General features: G+C 38.2%; 1 protein-coding gene across 3 annotated transcripts in view; it reads left to right on the top strand.

Annotated features, from left to right (window-relative positions):
- The window catches only part of EDEM3 (ER degradation enhancing alpha-mannosidase like protein 3), a 44,451-nt gene extending 21,008 nt beyond the window's left edge, over window positions 1-23,443 (top strand). Inside the window, exons 12-21 of one of the 3 annotated variants that reach the window (XM_072127946.1) lie at window positions 1,298-1,381; window positions 1,482-1,606; window positions 3,024-3,189; window positions 3,531-3,685; window positions 5,750-5,903; window positions 7,581-7,775; window positions 8,283-8,448; window positions 10,995-11,180; window positions 15,930-15,944; window positions 19,516-23,443. In XM_072127946.1, the coding sequence (XP_071984047.1) occupies window positions 1,298-1,381; window positions 1,482-1,606; window positions 3,024-3,189; window positions 3,531-3,685; window positions 5,750-5,903; window positions 7,581-7,775; window positions 8,283-8,448; window positions 10,995-11,180; window positions 15,930-15,944; window positions 19,516-19,904 (1,635 nt within the window). In that variant the 3' untranslated portion in view covers window positions 19,905-23,443. Of the gene's footprint in view, window positions 1-1,297; window positions 1,382-1,481; window positions 1,607-3,023; window positions 3,190-3,530; window positions 3,686-5,749; window positions 5,904-7,580; window positions 7,776-8,282; window positions 8,449-10,994; window positions 11,181-15,929; window positions 15,978-19,515 lie in introns of all 3 variants that reach the window. The other 2 variants (XM_072127945.1, XM_072127947.1) reach the window with 2 other exon arrangements.
- The last annotated feature ends 2,198 nt before the right edge of the window (window positions 23,444-25,641 follow it).

The raw sequence follows: 25,641 nt of genomic DNA, 5'->3' as shown, positions 1-25,641 counted from the left end.
TCTTAAGGAACAAAAATTTATATAAGACACTGTCACGGGGAAACAGGGTAGCAGACTTGTCTTTATGGCAAAATGCTGTGCTATCTCACTTGGAGAGACTGGCGGGTGTGAAAGGATGGAGGAATGCAGGTATTCGGGCCATGTCGGAACATATAAACAAATGGGCTTCTAGCGTTATTCACTGATCTCCAAGCTAAATACAGTTTACACCGCTATCCAGTATCCGTAAACCAGTATCTGCAATTACAACATATAAAACACAGGGGCGGAGGGGATTAGTAGCCTTCATCTACACGTACTTTATTTCACAGAAAGCTGATTACACGCCCATATGACCAAAATGGAAGGAACTTACACCAGCTATTGGAGATGAACTGGAATCCATTCTCCTTTCTTCACATTGCAGCAAATAAATAACTGAATAACACGACTATATATCATTCACCAGCGTATTTAACACCGGTGAGGTTGCATAGAATACTGCACAACCAACACAGCTTGTCCATTGGAAGCCGACTTTTGCCATGTGTACTGGATACAGTACATTGCCTGATTCTCAAAGAAAGTCACTGACTCTCTTTCAGACTTGCTGGCCCTCACCGTGCCATGCGCACGATATCTAGAGATATATACGGTCACATTACCATAAAATATATTTGCAAGAATCTCTATTCATCGCTATAAAATGTGTATCTTACGCTGGGACTTTCCCAAAAGCCCTACCCTGAGATTGTGGAAAGCTCCTGTTAATCAAACACTTTCCTACAAATACACAGGCATTGTCCACATAATTTGTTTTGATTCTACTTGCACTACTTGCTCTCCCCCAGCCTTCTGCCTCACTCATAACCAACATGCTTTTTAGGATCAATGAGGGCAATCGCACTCTTTTGTGTGTGGTTATGTATTACTACCCCTGTACAAATCATGGAGACTCTAGTGCAACTTGTTGTTTTACTTTATTTCTTTTTGGTTTTGGGTAATTAATGGATTGTCTTTTGCTAAGTGCGGGATGGTCGTCTGTCTGATTGTACTATTTTCTGCAATATATCTACAAATGTTGTTTGTAATGGCAATTTACATTCTTTTAAATAAAATAGTTTATAAGTAATACTTACAGGAATAAAATATACTGTATGCATTTGCCTTTTACTATTGACTTGTCATTAGAATTGCTTCTCATAAATTATATTTAATTTATGATACATTAACAAGTTTTTCTTCTTTTTTTTCTGCAATGCAAACCTATGCTGTATTGGCCATCGCCATAAATAATGTTAATATTTACATATTTCAGGCCTTCACTACTGATTTTAGGGTACACTGGGCACAGCATCCATTAAGACCTGAGTTTGCAGAAAGCACATACTTCTTGTATAAGGTAAGACCTTAAAATAGTGTTCGAGATCTAGTGAGTTTTTGTATAGATGCATTTCAGTAAAGAATTAAGTTTATCAATTTGTTCCTCTTAACTATTAAAGGCAACTGGTGATCCCTATTACCTAGAAGTGGGAAAAACAATAATTGAAAATCTGAACAAATACGCACGTGTCCCATGTGGATTTGCAGCTGTTAAGGATGTGCGAACTGGAAGTCATGAAGACAGGTATGTGTTTTGGAGCCCCCCTTTTATTCTTGGTTACAATATTAATATTATTATTTGGCTCCTGTGATCACCATCCCTGGGGGAGGTCAGGTGGTTTGTAGATAAAGTTACATATAGTCTACACAGCAAAGGTGCAGTGCATTTGTATTCAGTATCAATACACATCAGACAATGTTGTATTTTGTGCCATTGTCCATCCATGTGTGGCTTCAATTCTTCTATGCAGCACCACAAGGGAAAAAAAAATATTTTTGCCATCGGTATTAAGCCGTATCTCTTAGCTTATTTTAGATGTCCCCAGCCACCATGTGCCAGATCTGGTTCTGCATTATGGTTTATTTATCAACCGGAACAGAACCTCATTAGATCCTTCAGTTATCGTAATATCGTTCTCGTAGATTACGATGTATAAAGCCACATGTACATAAAGTCAAACCTAAAACCCTGTTGAAAAAAAAAAGTCAGCAAGTTTGTAAACGCCAAGGTCTTTTTCTTTTGTACATCACAGAAATGTATAATAAAGATGCCTCGCAGAGGCTCAAACTGCAGTATAATTTTGTAGTCCAACATTTTTACAGAAAAAACAAAAACGTATAGTAAAATTCTCCCCACCCATCCCAGAGTTCGGGCCTTCCTGCCCGAATGTGGAAGTTCTATCTGGAAGTTACAGAGACTCGCCTGAAGTTGCACCAAGGGTTGTGATAGTCATGGTGTATCCATCCATTTTCCCACATTTTTTTCAAATTAAGGTATGCAATTGCATCTTGGGTATGAACCATATTCCAAACGCCAAGGTCTTACACAATAAAAGTTATTGTTGATCAGTGAAACACAAATTTCTTGAAGGAAACCTGTAACCACATCGTTCACAAATACAGCTAATGGCAGGTTCCCATAGAGCCTTATTATTTAACTGACATCCTTCTTTTAGCTAAAAACGGTTTCCCTCAGATTCCCATATAATTATCTTTATAATTTTGTCAGATATCTATAGCGAGTCGAGGGGGGCATGGCCTTCTCAGACTGAATCCAGTAATTCCTCCCCATTCTTTTTCTGCATTTTAGCAGTAATGTTTTGTGACCAGGGTGACATCATCTCGGGTACCTTAGTCTCCTAACATTAGCAAACTTTACACCGTGCATTTATCTGGTCACATGAAATCACAACATTCCTCAATGGACTTCAACTCCTCTCCATGCAGGCTACTGATGGAAACAATTTTTAGCTAAAAGAAGGGTGTCAGCTAGTTAATAGGGCTCAATGGGAATCCACCACTGGCAGTATTTGTGAAAAATGTGGTCACAGGCTCCCTTTAACACCAGGAGTGCAAAGCCTGTATACAGGGCAGAGGCATCTGAGACGTTTGTCCTCTCTCCTTCGTGAATTCTGTTACAATCTACAGTTTTTTTGTTTCAGGATGGACTCCTTTTTCCTAGCAGAGATGTTTAAGTACTTGTACTTGCTATTTTCTGAGCGGGAAGACCTTATCTTTGATATAGAGGACTACATTTTCACTACAGAGGCTCATCTTTTACCACTTTGGTTATCCACAGCAAATCACACACTAGCAAAAAAGAACAAGGTATGTGTTCAACATATTGTACTCAATGTTTTGTTATTCTATTATACTACAATACTATAACTCTATTATACTACAATACTGTCAAACACATTTCACTTACTGATATAAAAAAATTCTGCTCTCCAAAATGTTATTTGTATAACTATAGATCATTAGATGGCTAAAAGAAAAGTAAATTTTCAGTACAATACACAGTATTTACTATTGTAAAATCCATAAATCTACCTCCCCTGTCACCACCTACATGACATTAATGTATATCATTATTTTGTTTGTATAAAAGTCATGACTCTTTTAGTGTTTGGAGGCTTATTTATCTTTAATGCACTGTTTTCTTACAGACTACTCATTACACAGAGCTTGATGACAGCAACTTTGACTGGTCTTGTCCAAATACACAAATTCTATTTCGCAATGATCCTTTGTATGCTCAGAGCATCAGGGAACCCTTAAAGAACGTGGTTGATAAGAACTGTCCTCGTACTACTTCAAGACTGTGAGTATAGTGTGTTAAAGGGGTTAAAGGAAACGTTATGCAACTATCCAATATACTTTCTGTATCAATTCCTAAATGTTTTCTAGAGCTCTGCTTGCTGTCATTCTATACAAAGCTTCTATATTTACTAACACTGGATAAAAATCTGTCCATGATCATGTGATAGATGTGCAATATTAACGGCTTGTGCAACTGCATATCTCTGATTACTCTCTGATATGTCATATCACATGACCATGGGCAGATTTCTTTCCACGGTAAGTAAACATAGAAGCTTTCTATAGCAGGGCAGCGAGCAGAGATCTGGAAAATCGTGGGGAATTGATACAAAGTATATTGGATAACAGGTATAACTTTTCCTTACACAAACCATATCAATTGTTAGCCGACAGTGGACAACCCCTTTACATATATTAAAGTATGTATAATACATGTTCTTTATCTGACCAGCTATAGTTTTATGATTGTCCTTATTCCAAATACACTATAATGTATGAGAAGAGATGCAATATGTATATGCTAATGTGAGTAGCGAAAAGGGAGCTTTCACCAGCTCCAACTTTTTGCACCTGTTAATATGTGCTGCTTTTGGCCTCCTGCATGAGACCAAGTGCTCAATGGGGCCGTAATCCTGCCCGAGAGTTTAGAGCTCCTCTGCAAATCCGGCAATAGGTAGGACATGACCTATCTTCTGCAGTGCGGCAGCTTGGCCAGGTCGTGGTGAGGTGAGACACAATGTTCTCACCGCACCGTGACTGGGTGTCATAAACCACAATGCTGGCCATGATCTGGTAAGGCCAGATCATGGCCACCGTTAAGGTCCACTTCATGGGGCTTTACTGGTTCAAACACATTGGGGCAGATTTATCAAGTGTCTGAAAGTCAAAATATTTCCAGTTGCCCATGGCAACCAATCACAGCTCAGCTTTCATTTGACCAGTGGTCATGAATATTTTAAAGGGGAGCTGTGATTGGTTGTCATGGGCAACTAGAAATATTCTGACTTTCAGACACTCGATAAATCTACCCCACTGTTCTAGAGCAATCAGTGCTGTTAGTTTTGGGTGCCAGGCTGTGTAGTTGAGCTCAGGACCACCCACTGGACTGGGTGCCAACTACAGGGTATTAAGCAGAGTACCCCTATTAAAGGATGGACAGTGGTGGAGTTGGTGAAATATCCTCTCTAAATTAAATCTACATTGATCCCTACCCTAGTGATATTCAAGACCGATTTAGAGAATAACAAATTGGTAATAAAAATTTCCCCTAATTACCATTTAATGTTATTTTAGGCTTTCTCATGCATTTGATGACTGTTAAAACAGCACCTAGACACATTGCAAGTTAATGTGGACTTATACTTAAAAACTTTCAACATGTCCTATTCTGGTTAATTTTTTCCAGATTTAAAGGGGTAGTCCTGGAATATGAACGTTTAAAATAAAAACCCATACAGTATGCTATAAATAAATGAATACAGTACAACAAAACTCGATGTCATTAATCACAAATTGGAGCTTAAATATTTAGCTTTTATGATTCACAAAATGTTATGGGCTTTTGAAAGTAGTCTATGGCCATCACCAAGATGGCCGCCATGTACAACTACAAGTCCCATGATCCATCAGTTTTCAGTAACCGCTCCTCCCTCTCAGGCTCTGCTCCCAGTGATGATTTAATAGACTGTCTTGCTCGTGTTACCATAGTAATAATTTGCATAACTGCCATCACTGCACTAAGCTGAGTTCTCGCCACAACGCTAGCCATACTGATTTCTCTGCAACCATCTGACTACAACCAATCATAGTGATGCTTACATGACCTGCCCAGGCAGGTGCAGGACATGTGATGTGGACATGTGACTAGCAGCCATCTTCTGTCCTGTGTCTCCTCCACAGGGACAACAAGTCATAGGACTGATTAAAGGACCATCCACATTTTACTTCTCCGTTATATAGTGTATGTCCACAACATTTTTCTGCTAAGGGGAGCAAAATTTTAAATAACAACTAAACTGCTTATGAGAATCACAAATCTTAGTTTATTAACTTTTACTTTTATTAGGGATGAGATTTCTGGCAGTGGAAATAGGCCACCATTACGTGCTAGAGATTTTATGGCTAGTAACCCAGAACATTTGGATATCTTGAAAAAGATGGGTGTGAGTCTGATTCATTTAAAGGATGGAAGAGTTCAGCTGGTCCAGCATGCCAATCAGGTAAGAAGTAGTTTACAAAATGTTTACTGGATTCAATTATAGTTTTGTTTGATTTCAATACTAGACCAAAGACATATGAGTGAAACCCAGTCCATACACATAATTAAAAATATAATTCATTTTATTGACAGCTATAATCTAAAAGACCATTACAACATTAAAGTATAATACAAAGTAAGTTGGGAACATTTGCTGTGTCATGTACCATATAGAACTTTGTTGTAAGTGCACGCACAAATATATGCTGGTTGGTGTCTGGATCTGGCCGTAGTATGGGCGTCCCCTTTCTTCCCCACATGGGACGCTACGATTATAAAAACCTACATGGCCATGCGCATATCAACACAGGCCCCCTGAGGAAGCGGTGACACGTGAAATGCGCGTCGAGGTATTTTCATCTTAAAAGTTGAGCCCACAAGAAATTGCAGCAAATTGCGTTTTTTTTTTTTTTGGCAATTTCACCACATTTGGAATTTAAAATGGAATGGAATAATAAATAACGTAACTTAGAAGTAAAATTTGAAAAAAATGAAAGTTATGGATTTTTGAAGGTGGAGAGCTAAAAAAACCTGTGTCCTTTAAAGGGTTAAATCACTACCCAGCCATTTTCAACAAATTTGGGAAAGTTACGCGTAACTGTAAAGTGATATATAGTGTGTATATATATATATATATATATAATAGTGATTTTACATATTTATTATATGTGATTCACCCTTTTAAAACAAACAGAAAGATACCTACTTTGTGCTGCTCCTCCTTTTCTTTACAAAGATATGGCATTTTCTGTTCTGAAGTGTTTGGCACAAATCTCTCACCAGAGGGGAAGTGGGCACAAACTAATATCTGTCAGCCTATGCCCTCCAAGCTGAGGCCAGTTAGCTTGCCCACAGATCCCATGATGCCTTGTGTTCTATCTAATTTAACATTAAATACATGTAAATCCACTGCACAGTGCACATAGAGGATGTATAAAGTGACCAGCCTGGCGGCTTCCATCACATGGAAGAGCAGGGAACATGTAATAAGTGAAAGAAATCATAAGTAAACCAGTTACATGAAGTCTCTGCCTGTGCTGTGTGAGCACTAGGGGTTAATGGCTTATCTGAACAGAGCTGATACTGCCTATGACAAGGTGCGGGAAGGGAGCAGTGAGAAGAGCAGAGACAGATAAAGTTCTGTAGAATCACAGACTAAGATGGAGGGACTGATGGGGGAGATCTTGTGCCTCTCTCTTCTGTGCAGGAGACATCTGCATTCACTTTTCTGTACACATCCAGCACTGCTACATACACAAATGCTTGGTCACATGTGCTACTCCCCTGTGAGCAAGGAGCAGCAGCCCCTCCTCTCCCATGAAACTGTTGATTTGTTTAACTGATGTTTATATTACTGACTCAAAGGGCTTGTCAGCGCATGGAGAGCAAGCAGCTCCTGCAGCTCTGATGTAATCTGAGGGGATAGCAAAGAAACTACTGAATTTAGGCACCAAAGAAAATAGACAAAGTTGGTTAACAGATTTATATCTGGGGAATGTGGGTCTATTAAAAAGTTCAGGAATACACAGCCTTACTGTTTAGTTTAGATGATTTGTAAATCTTTTCCTGCTAAATGACGTTTCTGCTCTGCTGCATCCATGTCTGTGGAGCCCGATGAGTCATGAGTTGTCTCTTTCAGGCTGCCAGCTCTATAGATGCAGAAGATGGATTGCGTTTTATGCAAGAGATGATTGAACTTTCCAGTCAGCAGCAGAAGGAGCAGCAGTTGCCGCCACGTGCAGTGCAGATTGTGTCTCATCCGTTTTATGGGAGAGTGGTGTTAACTGCAGGACCTGCACAGTTTGGGATGGATCTATCCAAGAATATAGCAGGGGTAAGTATTAGGCTGACCGTTATATAGCTGACTTTTTGTTACAATGATGGCTTCCAACCTGTAGTTTCATAGTAGTAGTAAACCTCTTCCAGTGTGTCTTACCACCCCCGGGTAAGCTCTGATTCCAGTCTCTTTAAGGACCTTGTATAATATAATAAAGTTGGACTGTAGTTACTTGTACCTAAACAATAATTAATAGGACTGTGGAGTCCGAGACCATTTTAGTTATGGGTCATTTCCAAAAATATTTAATAAATTTGTACAAGTTCAAATCAATGCAATATCTGATTTTTCAATGCATCACTGTATTGATTTGACAGATTCTGTCATAGGGGGCGCACACCAGTATTTCTGAATATTTCATTCACAATCCTTGATCTGGTGATAGATGTCCTTTTAAGAGGTTCGGTTGTTATTTCCAATTCTCAGTTGAGAATTTTTTTTTAAAAGCTGAAATCGGATGAATATAATCCTGATATTTATATTTACAAGTGGTTTTTGTTACAGTGTCGGGGATTTGTAGCTAAAAGTGAACCCTATAGTGGTTGCTCAGAGATTACCAATTCCGATGTAATTAAAGGTAAAATTGCACTGATGCAGCGGGGCCAGTGCATGTTTGCGGAGAAGGCTAGGAACGTGCAGAAATCTGGTGCTATTGGAGGAATTGTTATAGGTAGGTACTTATGGATCATTTGTGCTCATTCTAAGTGGTGAATAATTTAACATATAGTTGTCCCGTGTAATTCTAATCAAGGGGATCCACAGCATGGCCTTTATACTAAGCAGTTTTCCAATTTATGTATATGTGGTTGCAGAGTTAAAATATTCAAAAGGAAAAAGAGAGCATGTGCCATCAAAAACTGGACCCGGAGAATTTTATGGGGGAGATTTATCAGAAGTGTCTGAGATCAAGACTGTCCTAGTTGCCCACGGCAACAAATCAGTGTTTATATTAAATTTTTCCAGACATCTGATAAATTTACCCCTGTGTATGGTACTGGAAAGAGGAGCTGGGTGCAAGGCCAATGGTGCTCCGCAGAAAGGTGCAGCTCACATATTCATATGGAGAAAGTAATGGCACTCGCAGGTTACCTTGCAGATACTTGAGGGGTGACCCAAACGGGTAGGTACATTAAGTGGCCGTTTCACAGTAGCAAGTGTTTTCTTAAGCCAGTGACCGGAGTTAAAACATTAATTCACAGTATTGGACTTTTATTTTGTGACGAAATCTGCCCCAATATTTTCAATCTGCAAATTACAAATCTCTCTTATTATCCCCCTTAGAGCCTTGGTTGTAAATAAAGATGAGCAAACCCAAACTTCATGTTCAGGGTTCGGGTGTGCTCCACATTAACACCCTTGGCCAATCAAAGTTGCTAGGGGCGTTAATATGCCGTATTGGCTGTACACAAAATTCCTTTAAAAATACACAACATAAATACAATATAAAACGCCTGTATAAAACACATTAATCCACGTTCTTCATCAAGGGGAGAGAGCTTGGCACAAATAATCTTTTTTTGTACTTATTGGTTCCACATTTCACTTCGATGAACCGATCACCAAAACTACTTCTCCGGAACTGTAATAAGCTGTGAAGTGGGTGAGATTGATTTGTCAACATCCAATTAAATTTTTTATGTACCCGATGGAGCAACACCCTTACACAGATTATATTTGAGTCAAGTTTAGAGGCTGTAGGGGGGTATCTCTTTAGATGCCCCTACCTTAAGTGTATAGTTTCTAGAAAAATGCTTTGGAGTCATTTTAAAGTTAAAGGGGAATTCCCATCTGGACATTCACATTTATTTAAATTCATGTGTCATATGTAAACATTTCTTGAATTGGATGTTATTAAAAAAAATGATCCTGTATGAAGATAATTTCTCATAAATGTAGCCATGTTGTCCCTTAGAAACAGGACTGTGTCCTTGGATACGACTACCGCTGCTGGAATGATTGCACAAAGAAATATATATATATATATATATATATATATATATATATATATATATATATATATATATATTGTTTCTAAGGGAAAACATGGCTACATTTTATGGGAAATTATCTTCACACAGGAACATTTTTTTAATAACATCCAATTGAAGAAATGTTTACATATGGCAAATGAATTAAAATAAAAATGAATGCCCAGATGGGAATACCCCTTTAAGATTTTGAGTGTCCAGTCCTTTCCCCGTCCAGACACTCATAAAAACCAGAGGGCAACAGATCATGTGAAAATATAATACTTGTGTCATTCTCAAAACGTATGGCCATGACTGTATTAACAAATGCAGAAAGAGTTTAGGGCACAATTTTACTGGTGGTAGGAGGCAGATTTAAAATGGTGACTGTGCTGTACTTGTCAACAAAGGCACAGTGGGGGGGATTGAGTTAGGTTGTGCTTGTTCTTTATGAATGATTCCTAGGGAGTGGCATTTGGGAGTGATTTTTTTGTATATAAAAATGGCACTGGAATTGTCAATTTAAATTTGAATATCTCTAGATCCCTTGCACCTAGAAACACAATTTAGATTCATATGAAAGAGGAGATTGGCCTCAGAATCCTTGACCAAAGAGGTGCCACCCTGTTAGGACCTAGAAGATATGTCTTTGGAGGGGAAAGGGTTAAAGTGTACCTCCTCTTTTAGCAAACTTTGCTTCTGACCATTAAATACAGATTTTAAAAAATCCTAAACCTATTTGTTATTGCTGGAACTTTACTGATCCATAAAATGAGGTTGAAGAGGTTGTCTGACTTTAAAAAAAAAAAAAAAAAATAGCAGCTGGGCTTGGGAGGTAAGTTTGGAAAAAAAGAAAGTTGTACTCACCCCCTCCTGTTTGTTTACAGGGGCACGAAAGCTCAGCTGAGTTTGGCTTGTGGATCCATCTCAGTGCTGGAAAGTGAGCAGTCGCATGGCTAGCCTCCACGGCTGGCCGGAAGCCAAACTCAGTGGAGCTTCTGTGCCCCCTTTAGATGGAGGAGGTGAGTACAGCTTTCTTTTTTTCAAACTTGCCTCCCAAGCCCGACTGGTAGTTTTTTGAGTTACACAACCCCTTTAAAATGTTATTTATACAGTGGCAGGGTCATAGATCACCATTTCGGTGACAAAGAAAATCGTCTCATCCTGAAGTCTTATTCTATCTACATCCTGTCTTCTCACCTGTCCATTGTGTGCGTGTTCAATGGTGTGTTTTCCTCAACTTTTACAGATGACAATGAAGGGAGTAGCAGTGATACAGCTCCACTCTTCCAAATGGCCGGGGATGGGAAAAACACGGATGATATAACAATCCCCATGTTGTTTTTATTCAGTAAAGAAGGAAATATAATTCTCGATGCAATTCGGGAATACCAAGAAGTGGAGGTTCTTCTCTCTGACAAAGCCAAAGATACAGGTAATCTATTCATTCATACATATCATGGCTGAGGTTTTCCTAGGCAGAGTGCCTAATACGGATCAGCCGCCATGCCTGGATACTGCTGATTGATGGAAATGCCATGAGTTTGTTCTCTTCCTGCCAAATGTAAGCTTTCCCCAGTTCAGATACAAAGTGAATAGGAAGGATTTTATTTCTGTTTACATAATTTCCAGTTATCTAGTGTTGTGAATGGTTGCTATAAATTATTATGCACTATAATGATTAATATCACTACCTTCCTTGTACTGTTTACAATATTCTATCTTCTGTTTCTAGTCTCTGTATTGTACTCTATAATTTACCACACTCAGGGTTAATACTATAATAATATTTATTAATACACTAAAAGTATACAATGTTAATCACAATATCCACAAAACCCACAGAATCCAACCCACAACAATGCATATAAACACACACCATTACACACCATTACCTTACACCTAACTATCCCTATTATTACAGAGAACGAAGGGGGACAGGGAGATACAGAGGAGGTTAACAGGAGAGCAGGGTTACAGAGGTACAGGTACTTAGCCCAATCTGGGAAGGTGATATGATCTGTGAGGTGATCCTCCTAGCTGCTGATGAGGGCAGCTTCCTTCTCCCTCCTAGAAGGTATTCAGGGAGCATTTCTTCTCTCCTATCCTCCACACTCATGCCCTTATAAGTCTGTCCTTTGTCCCTTCCCCCCAGAATGGTGGACAACAGATGTTTACTCTTCATATCCATTTGGTCACCCATTCAGCCCCCCTCAGGTGGGAAATGACAAAACACCCTAGAATGACATTCCCATAATAAAGGGGGTTTGACATCCTGTTGCCCAAAGGCCCTCAGTACATCCTGAGTTTAGGCAGGTGTGCTCTTTCCCAGGGGAAAGGAATATGACAGAGGGATATATACATTTATATTATATTATATCACATACATACAAATACCTATGTACATAAATGGACACTTCCCTTCACAGTGTGCCACATACATATGTATATACAGGCGGTCCCCTACTTAAGGACACCCGACTTACAGACGACTCATAGTTACAGACGGACCCCTCTGCCCACTGTGACCTCTGATGAAGCTCTCTGGATGTTACTATAGTCCCAGGCTGCAATGTCCAGCTGTAAGGTGTCTGTAATGAAGCTTTATTGATAATCCTTGGTCCAATTACATCAAAAAAAATTTAACTCCAATTGTCACTTGGGCAAAAAAAAAAAAAATTGTCTGGAGCTACAATTATAAAATATACAATTCCGACTTACATACAAATTCAACTTAAGAACAAACCTACAGAACCTATCTTGTATGTAACCCGGGGACTGCCTGTATACACTTCTACCAGCAGTATATCTATTATATTATTTATTAAGCTAGCTTTAAACCACAGTGTATATTAGACTAGGATGTGTGTAAATTGAACAGAACCTATTGTATACAAAGCTGTCTAGACCTTGGGAGGCCCTGGTGGGTATTGTGGTATATAAGGCTTTAAAAAGACGCAAATCCATCAAGTCCAACCTTTTAAGAATTCAACAAATGTTTTATCCCTATAACCCGTGATATTTTTGCTCTCCAGAAAGGCTTCCATGCCTCTCTTGAACATGTACATAGAGTCCACCATAACAACCTCCTGCGGCAGAGAGTTCCATAGTCTCACTGCTCTTACAGTAAAGAACCTTTGTCTATGGTGATGGTAGAATCGCCTCTCCTCTAGGCGTAGAGGATGCCCCCTTGTCCTGGTCACAGGCCTAGGTATAAAAAGATCTTTGCAGAGATCCTTTTAATGCCCATTCAGTTATTTGTACATTGTAATGAGGTCTCCCCTCAGTCGTCTTTTTTCTAAACTGAATAATCCCAAATTTTGTAATCTGTCATTGAATTCTAGTCCCATTCCCCTTATAATCTTGATTTTTCTCCTCTGCACCCGTTCTAGTTGTACTTTGTCCTTACTATGCCAGTGTATAAAAATACACAGTGCATAAAAATACACTGGTGCCCAAAACTGTACACAGTATTCCATGTGTGGTCTAACCAGTGATTTGTATAAGGGCAACATTATGTCTTTATAATGGGAATCTTTTCCTCTCTTGATACATCACAAAATTTAAGTCGCTTTAGCAGCAGCTGCCTGGCTCTGGTCACTAAAATTAGGTTAACCATCCACCAATACCCCCAAGTCCTTTTCAGCTGCAGTTTTACCAAGTAATTGACAGTTTAGAACATAATTATACTTTTTGTTTCCATGGTCCAAGTGCATAACCTTACATTTATCTACATTAAACCTCTGTAATGCTATACTGTCGGCCCCAGTATTAATTACTACACACCGTTTAGTATAAATAGTGCAGCAATAAGTGCGTTAAACTGCACCAGTGTCATAACCAGCATTCTCATGTGGCATCATGTCAAAAATCTACTTCTAATCCCTGTTGTAAGGAGTAGCATAAAGTCATAGAGGTAGCGAACTCAACACTCAGGCGTGGCTTAGACTCTGGTCGACTTATACTCGAAGTATATACGGTAGATACTGCAAGATGTTGTGGCATGGGTGTGAAATTCACGGGATAAAATCTCTGAATCTTCCGAAGACCCGGGGCTGGTTCGGGTTAACCCATTCATTACAATGTGCTATCAGCACATTGTAATGAATGAGGAGTAAATTCCCCATATACTGCCATACTGCTGTATGGCAGTATATGATAGGATCGTACAGACAACCTAGGGTTAAAGTACCCTAGGGAGTATGAAAAATAGTAAAAATTAAAAAAAAAAATGTTTTAAAAAAAAATTATTTAAAAAAAACCTAAAAACTCAAATCGCCCCCCTTTCCCTAGAACTGATTTAATTACAAATAAACAGTAAAAATCATGAACACAATAGGTATCCCTGCATCCGAATTGCCCGATCTATCAAAAAATAACGGTTTTTCACTGCGTTTAACCCCGTAATGAAAATTGCGCCCAAAGTCGAAAATTGCCTATTTTTTTTGCCATTTTAAAAATAATGTAAAATTCTATAAAAAGTGATCAAACGCTCTCACAGTCCTACAAATGATAACATTGTAAACGTCACAAATTTGGTATCCCCGTAATCGTACTGACCCAAAGAATAAAGTAGACATGTCATTTGGGGTGTGCAGTGAAATCCGTAAAATCCAAACCCACAAGAATAGGGCACAAATGCGTTTTTTTTACCAATTACACTGCATTTGGAATTTTTTTCCCGCTTCCCAGTACACGGCATGGAATATTAAATACCATCACTATGAAGTGCAATTTGTTACGCAGCTCTGAACATGGAAAAATTTAAATGTTTTAGATGTTTGAAGTGAAAAATGAAAACGCAGAAACGAAAAAGGGCTGCAGCAGGAAGGGGTTAAAATTCTGGTATCTGCAACATGTACCATATATTGTTGTACATGGAAATAGAGAGAATTTTTTTTTTTTTTTTGTTCAACAATAAATGTGAATTCTTCTACATCACAAAATAAGACATCCCTGAAAATCAGACCTAGTGCCCCTTTAGGAGCAAAAAATAATATAAGACACTGTCTTAGTTTTGCGGAAACTATCTATACATCTGTAGGGGGCTTTAAATATGCGCTTGTTAGGTTCCTTGTATCAAAGATATACTATAATATGTAAAATATACACAGGCGGTCCCCTACTTAAGGACACCCGACTTACAGACAACCCATAGTTACAGACAGACCCCTCTGATCTCTGGTGAAGATCTCTAGGATGCTTTACTATAGTCCCAGATTGCAATGATCAGCTGTAAGGTGTCTGTAATGAAGCTTTGTTGTTAATCCTTGGTCCCAATACAGCAAAAAATGTTTAAACTCCAATTGTCACTGGGGCCCAAATTTTTTTTGTTTGGATCTACAATTATAAAATATACAGTTTCGACTTGCATACAAATTCAACTTAAGAACAAACCTCCGGACCCTATCTTGTACGTAACCCGGGGGCTGCCTGTATATATAAAATAACTATATGACTGCAGAGCCAATAGAAGTAATATATGACCATGGGAAGCTTCAGAACGCTCTCAGTTTCCATATTTAACAGGAGAGGTGTGGGGGTTTTATTTATTTATTTTTTACATAAAGGACATCTACAACCGGGATCAAGGATTGTAAACCAAGCAGGCTTGCATGCAGGCAGGATCTGCTTTTCTTTTAGCTTCTTAACCTTTTTTTTTTTTAAACTGCTTTTACAATTATGCAAGTGAGCCATAGGGGCTCCAGGCTCCATTCACACCTAAAATGTAAAGCCTTTTTTTCTCAAAGCCGAGGGCGTCTGAAGCAAAAAGAGCAACTGATCCTGCCAGTGGGGGCACACACCAGTAACTCAGTGTGCTGGGTTTGCAATCCTTGATTCTAGTGATAGATTCCTTTAAACAGAAACTGAAAAATGTCTCTGCAATGCTTTGGTCAGGTTTGATCATGGCATCTCAGGGGTTGAAAGTTTATGGTTGGAGACCTGTGGAGGTATGTCCTATCTCAGGTACAACATAGTCATGAGCTGTAATATATTTTCATATCAAGCTACCGTATATACTCAAGTATATATGGTATATTATTCTTTCTGTTGGTGTTTTTCACATGCTGATATAAAGTAGGTGATGTTCAGAAGAAAGTGGACTAGGATGATGGGTACACACAATTGCTGTTTATCATGTCTCTTCCTCTTTTTTTTCCAACTGCTGCACTTGGAATTTCAGCCACTATATTTAAAGGTAAAATAGTTCCAAACTACATTATTGAAAGCAGTAAGTACTTGTGTTTTTGTGACTATACTTGAGCATGTTAGATGCGATTAGGATGAACAATTTGTTTTTTAAAACCTCTCACTATCCCTCAAAAAACAAGTACTTGGGATTTGACCATTAAAACTGTTGGAGAGTGCAGAATTTGTTTTCTCATCTTGGTGATGTAAAATGTATGTTGAAGGAACACTAAATTTAAAAAATATGCACAAATTTAAATATCTAGTTCTGTACAAAGAATTATAAAATCGGTAACGGTGTTTCAATATAGTGACAGTAATAAAGTCAGAAGAATTATTGTTACTCTTGTGTATATAATTATATTTTTGTAGTTTATTTTCCTGCCAAGTGTACACCACCATAAATTAGTTCAGTTTTATTCAAAAGGAGAATGGGAAAAGAAGGCAAAAGTGGCAGTAAAAATTAACTTTTATTTTTCTAAAAAAAGATAATACTTCTTATTAAATTAAGTGAAATTTATTAAAATCAAAAAACTGATAGGCAAAGTTTTGGGGATATTTTTCCCCTACATCAAGTATAGACCCCTATAATTTAATTTGCACGTGATCCCCTAAATTGAGGGATTCATAAGAGGGTTGGTTTAGGGGATCACATGCAAATTAAATTATAGGGGTCTATACTTGATGTAGGGGAAGAATATCCCCAAAACTTTCCCTATCAGTTTTTTGATTTTAATAAATTTCACTTAATTTAATAAGAAGTATTATCTTTTTTTAGAAAAATAAAAGTTAATTTTTACTGCCACTTTTGCCTTCTTTTCCCATTCTCCTTTTTGAATAAAACTCAATATAGTGACACAAACAAGTATAAAATGGCTAGAAGTGTCGGCATATGGTGATAGAAAATACAGGCGGTCCCTACTTAAGAACACTCGACTTACATACGAACCCTAGTTACAAACGGACTTCTGGATATTGGTAATTTATTGTACTTTAGTCCTAGACTACAATAATCAGCTGTAACAGTTATCACAGGTGTCTGTAATGAAGATTTAGTGTTAATACTTATTCTTATGACAACCCGACATTTTTAAAATCCAATTGTCACAGAGACCAAAAAAGTTCTGTCTGGGATTACAATGATAAAATATACAGTTCCGACTTACATACAAATCCAACTTAAGAACAAACCTACAGAACTTATCTTGTATGTAACCCGGGGACTGCATGTAATGTTATTTTCAAAGATTCAAAAAAATAAAATTAACACAATTTATAAATTTGGTATCTCGGTGACTTTTTCCTTATTTAGGCGGATCAGGGAAGGGTTGGGGTTGTTACAGGTATTTACTAGAAGAGATATGTTAGAGAAACTAACAGGTATTTTTTAAGTCTTCCATAACTATGTTCTGTTTTAAAAGATGGAACAGAATAGTGGAATTATTCACCTCATTTATTCTCTGTGAATATCATGCTAAGGCCTCAAGCACAAGAGCGGCCTCAAGACAGCGGCGCCATATTATCAGCAAAAGATAGAGCATGTTCTTTCTTTTTTTCTGGCGACTGAACGATGAAACTCGGCGTACTATACACACCACACCATACCATGCTGTGCACAATGCACTTCTATGGTAGCCACATGCTAGCTGCTGTTCGTACGGCTAGCATATTGCCACCTTATACATAGGCTCCATGCATTTGCAGGGTTTCTCTAATCACTTCACTGAATGTCCGTTCAGTCCAGAAAATCCTGCAAGCACACACAGCTAGTTTATTGGACCGAATTCACTCATGGGCAACTGGCCTAACAATACATTGGTTTTAGTATGTAAAATATCTTTCCTTTTATTAATGTTTGGGTTTAGTGTTCCTTTTAACAACAATACTTTAATGTGTTTATTTTGTTTATTGTAAACTTTCTTTGAATGTATTTAATATTTTAAAGTAAATCTACCATCAAAATGGAGCATGATAAACCAGGGTCATTTACTCATAGATCCTGGCGCTGTGACTGTGGTACTTTAATTTTATTAGGTGTCCATGGTCTCCTTCCTTCTAAAAAAAAAAAACTTTAAAAATCATGATAATGAATCTGGCTTTACAGGCAGTTACACGGTCTCACTCTCCCCTCTGCTTCCTCAGTACTTGTGCAGGGAGATAAAGCCAGATCACAGAGAGGCTAAGTAGCCCCTCAGGATCATTGGCGTTCTTTTAAATGTTGATTTCAGAAGGAAGAAGCCATGGATGAAAAATATAAGATCATCACAGTCACCTTACCAGGATCTATGAGTAAATGTCTCTGGTTTAACCATGCTCAACTTTGACGGTAGATTAATTTTACCTTATTTTTTTTGTTTACATTTTTTGCTAACATAAATCTCATTGTGACAGTCTTAAACTTTGTAGCATTACTTGGTGGACATTCCATCTCTCCCAGCCGTAGGGTTTGTTTACACAACAAATTTTGTCAATGATTTTCTTTCTGGAAAAATCACAAATATCATCATTCTTCTATTAAAATCAATAGAACACTGCCTCTCCTTTTTTTTTTTTCCTCCCCCTACTCAAAGAAATATGTCTTTTATTCTGGACAGGTAAACTGTTCTTAAAAAGGCATTTAGAAGGAAGTCAACCATTTAAAAAAAAAAAAAATCAAATGTTAGAAATACACACCTCCGCTGCTCTTCATCTTAATCCCGGCACTGTCAGTCACTAGTCTTGACATGCTGGGATCACCTAAAAAAGAAACTTATAATTACCAGGCAGGTATCTTGTCCCCACGCTCTGTGCTGCTAATTATAACTTTGCCAACGCTAGTGAGGACAGTGCCAGGATGAAGAGGAGCAGAGGTGAGTATATCTAGCCGTTTGTTTTGTTTTTGGAAATCAAGTGGTTGACTTCCTTTAAAGGGGTTTTCCCCATGAACAAAAGTTTGGCCCTTTCCGGTGGATAGGGCCTAACAAGCTGATCAGTCGGGGTCTCAGTGCTGAGACCCCACAGATTACGAAAGCGAGGGGTCTAATCAGTTTGGTGAGTACGGCGCTCAGCAATTTCTGAGATTCATGAAGCAGAACGGTCATGTGCGACCGTCTGCTCCACTAGTCTGACGGAGCGACAAGGGTCCGATGGAGGTTTGTGGGACACCATCGGACCTCTCGTTTTTTGTGATCTTTGGGGTTCTCTTCACTTGTCATGGATCAGCAAGTTAGGCTTGTGGATAGGGCGTTTTGTTCGTGGGAAAACCACTTTTATTCAAAATCTGTGTCTGACCACAGATTTTATGACAAAGTCTGGGTTAAAGCTGTTGTGAGAACATGCTTTTACTCTCCATAACATTGTGCCTAGGTGGGGGTGCCTGTTGTTGGTGCAGCTTCATACAGTAGTATAACAGTCTTTCATAATTCTACAGTCCGTGAGGTCAATCCAAGCAACAAGATTCTAATACCATACAGTGCATTATAAAGTGTAAACACGTTGCATGAGCTGCATTTATGTTGTCCTGGAGAAGTATTTTTGAGGATTCATCTGTCAGAATGTCTTCTTTTAACATATGACCTTTATTTTGTTTAATCCTTGTTTAGACTTGGAAGGGGAAAGTGGAGAGCAGAGAACTTCAGAAAATGATTCACAAAAACAGATTTCAAAAGAACAACTGATACCTCAAGAGGAGCTGGTGAACACACAGGACTCTGTAGGTGATTCCTCACCAGTCTCTCAAACTGATGCTCCACATTCCTTAGACAGAGACCATTCTCGTAATCCTACAGAAGGAGACCTTTCACCGGAAATTAAGCAGCCCCATAGTGAGGATGGTCAGAATTCTGTAGAGAATCCACAGACTCCATCAGAAACTGCAGAAGAATCCAACAATGAGAGGTGGGACAGTAAAGTTCAGCCAATAGAGTCTATATTAGCAGATTGGAAAGAAGACATTGAGGCATTTGAAATGATGGAAAAAGATGAACTATGACCAAAAATATTTCGTAGAACTTATGTATACATAATGGAAAGGTTATTAATTGCCTTCCCTAAGGGAAAGAGCTCATTGTGAACGCGAATTCTTGGCATTGTCTTATGTAGATTTTTCAATGGATGCACGGTCTCTGAGGCATGTCCATTTCATATGTCGTGGATCCTGTGATTCTTCAACTCCCAAGAGTTAAGATGAAATTTCTATTTTTATGAAGATCTACAAAGGGCTTTGTTTAATTAAGAAAGTGAATGCTTATTCTCATTTTTTGAGGACAATTTACATTCTCTTCACAAAAAATTCAAAAAACCGTGTGGGGTACAGTTTGTGGTTGGATTTATTTATTAAATATTTCTATGTAATTTCTCATTAGATTACAAGCCGTGCTCGGGGTTAATTATTAGATATGGACCTAAACTTTTATTATTACAGAGATTTCATTCTTTGCTATTACCCAGTAACCAATCTTTGGACATCCTTGCAATAACAAGTAGCTGTAGAGGGACCAATATTCGTATCAGTTCCTTTAAAGCCATATTTTATTTTCTTGGGCGTTTGTGTTAGGCTTCAATGCTTTTACTTGCCCATCATAATCGGCCTACAAGACTCTTTATTGGCAAAGGTGGAAAATATTGTATTGGAGGATTAGTGTGGACAGGCCAATGTTTCTCCATACATCTTTAACTTCTGTCTACATGCTTCATTTCATTGTATGCAAAGTATTGCTAAAAAGAGAGCTGGCCTTCCAAGCTCTCTATCAATGTGAATTATTCTACCTTATATCTTCATGTAGACAAATATCCATTTACGGTGATTAGAATGATCTGCTTGTTAAATTCACTGCTGGATATCATTGTAGTTTGTGATTGTAATAAGTTGCAGATCGCATACAGACCCATTGTTTATGATGTGTTTATTCTCTTGTCCATTGTTCTTCACTGACTTGTGGTCTGCAAAAACAAAAAAAGGCCATGCAGATGGTTCTTTTTGTACTTTCCATTTTTTTTTTTATTTGTTGGCAATCGTGCTTTTTTTTTTTTTTTTGGTCCTTGAAAAAAAAAAACATACTCTACAGGCGAAAAATCTGATTCAACACAGACGAGGCATGGACTGCAGATAAATGCGTTTTATATGGGCTCTCCATCTGTATGAGCTTTATCTTTAGTAAAGTTTAGGCATCCCACAAATAAATATGCAATGTTAAAAATGGTGATTCCTCTCCTAGAAGGGTCCTTCTATACACTTCTGCATGCCATTAATTCTTAATAAAATGAAAGCTTTGTGATCCTTTTTGACTCTATGCACATCTGTGCTAGTAACATTTTGTAATTTTATTTTTTCTGAATTCTCATTGCACGATGTGTTCACATTTCTTACAGGTTTTCTTTTCAGGTTGGTTCTGTAGGACTGGTATTTCTGCTGGGTCCAGAATTTACAGTATCATCGCTTTTCCATTGCTTGTGTTCCCGTTTAGCATGACATGAGTTGTCTGGCATAGACGCTAACATAGCTAGCATAACATCAATGTGTAATGTGCTGCTTAATGTTCCTCTCACACTGGCTTTATCTGATTAATTTCTCTTATATACTAATATCCTCTGTAGTAGGTTAAACAAAAAGCTTGTTACTGCCACATCATCAAGTCAAGGTGGTAAAATATCTACATACTGGAGGTTGTAAAGAAAACTTATCTACCTCAGGGGGATAATGTTAGCTTTATGTATGAAATAAGATCTATGGATTGCAGTTTACATTACACCAGGTAACTGATAGGTTAACTTTTCAGGTGAGCCTTTTGTAGATCAATGTTTATTAAATTATATTTCTGTTTTACATGTGTAGTAATCTGTGACAACGTAAAGGGGATGTCTAAACATTGGCTTTTCTAATCCTCTTTTCATATGGGCATTGATTTCATTTGTGGAGGGTGTGAGAGACCACTACAGGGATGCAGGTGAAATGTAGTAATAAAGATGTGTTGTCAACTCTGGCAGCACGCTGGCTCAGTGGTTAGCACTACAGCCTTGCAGCGCTGGGGTCCTGGGTTCAATTCTGTTCAACATCTGCAAAGATTTAGTATGTTCTCTTTGTGTTTGCTTGGGTTTCCTCCCACACTCCAAAACAAGCACTGTGTAATCTGTGAGCACTATATACATAAAGGAATTATTATTATTAAGCCTCTTCCCCTTGTGCCACTTTGGTAGTTGAAATAAAGCAGGAGAACCGTAAAACGTATTGCAATATTCTAACAAAACCCTTGAAAGGCTGCAGTCCCCAATGCAACCACTGGGTTATTATAGAAATAAATGGTACCTAAAAAGTATCCTAAAAAAATATATCACACTGATTTACATATGAGACTTATCTGGTTGAGAAAAAAGGTAAGGAAGGAAACCTCCTCACACGTCTTACTATGACCCTTGGCCTGTGCTTCTAGTTTTCCACTTGCCTATATTAAGGAGTCCTAAATAGGTCGTCCCCTGTGCAATTTGGGAAGAGTTTGCTGAGACAACAAATTCTGCACTTCATATGGAACTTTAGTTGACCTGCATGAGACAATTTACTCACTGACAATAAAATAATCAAATCTGTTGTATAATTTTGTAGTTATGTAAAATTAAGAATTCTTGGTTGTCTTTTGTTTATTGAAAGAACACTACATATAAGTATTTGATTTGTGATTGTTATTCCTTTTACTCATTCATTTCAATGGATAAATGCTATGCATAGCCATGCTAAGAGCATGGTCCGGGACCTGTTCAGATTTGAGAGCTGGTCTGCATTTCCCATTAGCTCAGGTTCATAAGTAACTTCCTTACAATGAACACTCATCACAGGCAGAGAAGGTTCCATCTGTATCTACCCGGTACATTTGAGCTTTGTTCCAGGAGAAGCTAATAGAATGCCATCAGGGCGATTTAAAGTTGCCACAGCTACATTGTACATTGTAATGTATGCACTGAACTTTGGTCTTCACTCATCTTCTACTGCTTTGTCATGTGAGTGATGATAGTTCTTCATCTCAGTATGCAATGCAAGGACCCCCAGATATCTCTCTGCCAGGTATGGATTTACACCAAGTTGTGTAGTTATTGCATAGAAGGCCTCTAGATAGTTTTGCTGTGCCTTTTATGATTTTTTTACCCATCCACGCGGTGTCCCATATTTTATTTAGCTGTAGCCTGCATTTTTAGCATTATCTATACTGTATTTTTGAGAATAGAATAGTTTCCATGCACTCTTGGACCTAAACTGTCAATTTACATAAGACCTGTGATGTGATTATAGCCTATACCTTATGTTCTTAAGCTCCGTGTGTGTTTAAAGCAATATTTTACACATCTGATTATTATAACTTCATGTTTAATTTTCACATTATATTTTATAAGTAGGCATTTTATCTGGCAAAATATGTACAGTGGCACAATATTCTGTTATGTACTGTAAAAGACTGGTTTTAAAGTGTATATAATCCTTGTGTACATATAATAGTGTGACATGATTGTAAAGATTTAATAAAGTACTGTAAATATTCTAAATGTTTTGCATTAAAGCTTTTCCTTTTCCTTCCAGATATGTATCAACCATCTATGAGCACTTTACCAGTATTAAATAAGCAGCCAATTAGTTTACCAGTCCTCCTGTAGCAAACTCACCGTCCAGCTCTTATTAACTACATAGACAAAGGTATGATGAACCACTTTCCAGGGCTATTAGCTGGTAGAATGGCTCACGGTGGTGCCTTTGCCTTGTCGGTAGGCATGGGAATTACTGTAATCTCCAGCAGGGTTTATCAGAAAACAAATTGGAAATACATTCATCTTCTCACACTTTCTAACAAAAGTCTTTAAACCTTTTACTTTCTGCCACAGTTTTTAAGGGGTTGTCCCTTTTTTCGGTAAGTAAATATTTTTGTAATATTAAAAGTTAAAAAATGCTTTCTGTATCAATTCTACGTATGATTGGCTCATTTAACCCCTTTCAGAGCTGTACTGGCTGTGGTCAGATCCAGCAGCTCTGATAAGCTCTCTGCACTCGCGGTGGGCTTGGCGGCTCTTGTGTGCTGAAGTAGTTCTATGCAGAAAGCAGTATTAGGGCTCATTTACATGGCCGTCTGTGAGACGTAAATGCGTCTGCATGTACGTCCCCATAGACGGTAATAGCGGGACGGCGCAGATACAGTGCCACATGTGTGGCACTGATCCAGGCCGCACATCGCAAAAAGATAGAGCATGCTCTATCTTTTGGCGTGTGTGCGGCAATTAGCCGCTATTCTCTATTTAGGGAGGAGGGACCACCTCCTCCTCCTCTCCAGCACGCGGTGGTATGCCCGCACGGCGTGCCAATGTAACCTTAGACGTAGTCCTGCTCTTTAAATTGGCACAGGAGCTGCAGACTCGGGGCATGCACATGCTGACATCTTTCATTAGTGGCCGGACAGGATCAAGTTAAAAGGGACCTTCATTGTTTACTTCCAAGGGATAAGAATCTGTCCATAATCTGTAATGAGCCTTGAAACTTTAAAAATCCTTTGGACCAATTCTCGCAACTGCCTTACAATTTTATCAGTGCCATTATTACATAACAGATATGTGTGGTCAGTAAAAAAGTTCTTACATATACTTTATACTTTCCAAGAACTGTACAAAGGACCATGGGACTTACATTGCACATGGAGTAAATGTGGTTTAGATTTGTGTTTTATAAATCATTTAAATAGTATTCGAATATTGAATGTCATGCCCCAAGTATTAATGGCAGAAACTATGGCAGAATTTATTAATAATAATCTTTATATAGTCCCTGGATTACGTACAAGACAGGTTCCATAGGTTTGTTCTTAAGTTGAATTTGAATGTATTTTTTGCACCAGTGACAATTGGACTAAGCAAGGTGAAAAAGAATAAAATATAACTTTTAATTAAATACTTCCTAAAAGTTTTTAAGCATAAAATACACTCTCAAATTGTATCGGTCGCAAGACATGTCCTGGAATGTCATCAAGGGAATGTAAATGTACTCTGTTTCCATGGCATAACCCATATAACGCGTAATGTAAGAGGCGGGAATTGGGACAAAAAAAATTTACAAACCAAGACGAGATGGATCTTCAGACTGAACACAGTCGCACCAGCTGGTCTGAAGGAAACCTTAAGTTTCGCCTCGTTTATTGATGCATAGTTCTATCTCAGCATCTAATGCGATATTTAATGTCATCTTTTTGCTCCACTATAAAAGTTATTGTTGTAATCAATATATTTTCACACATGGTAATTAACATATTTCTACATAAAGTGGTGTGCTATGACAGTAAATACTTACCTATTCCATCCCTTCTGAGGGGGTCAGTCATTACCCCCCACACTCCAATTCCTTCTTGAACATCTATCACTACATTGTGGGAATGTGTAATTTGCTGCTCTAACTCAGAACCAAAACCCACTTATTTAGTTTGATTTTAATAATATTGTCCTGCTAGCAATATCAATTTATTGTATCACATGATCGCAGTCTTTGTGTATGCATAGACCTATGCCCTGTCACAATGTATATGTGATCGGTGCATAATAGGTCTCTATCGGTGACCACCTTCACTGATAGGTAAGCTCCCATATTAAGCGATCATGTTACACTTACTATTCTGTTGCCCCTGCGGCGTAACGTTAACCCCTTTGTGTCTATGCCATTTTAGACCTTTAGGACCAAGCCTGATTTTTAAAATTTGCCCTGTGTCATT

The sequence above is a fragment of the Engystomops pustulosus genome, chromosome 10, assembly GCF_040894005.1.
Source record: "Engystomops pustulosus chromosome 10, aEngPut4.maternal, whole genome shotgun sequence".
Taxonomy (NCBI): domain Eukaryota; kingdom Metazoa; phylum Chordata; class Amphibia; order Anura; family Leptodactylidae; genus Engystomops; species Engystomops pustulosus.
The sequence above is the reverse complement of the archived record's forward strand: the minus strand, read 5'-3'. Positions and strand labels throughout refer to the sequence as shown.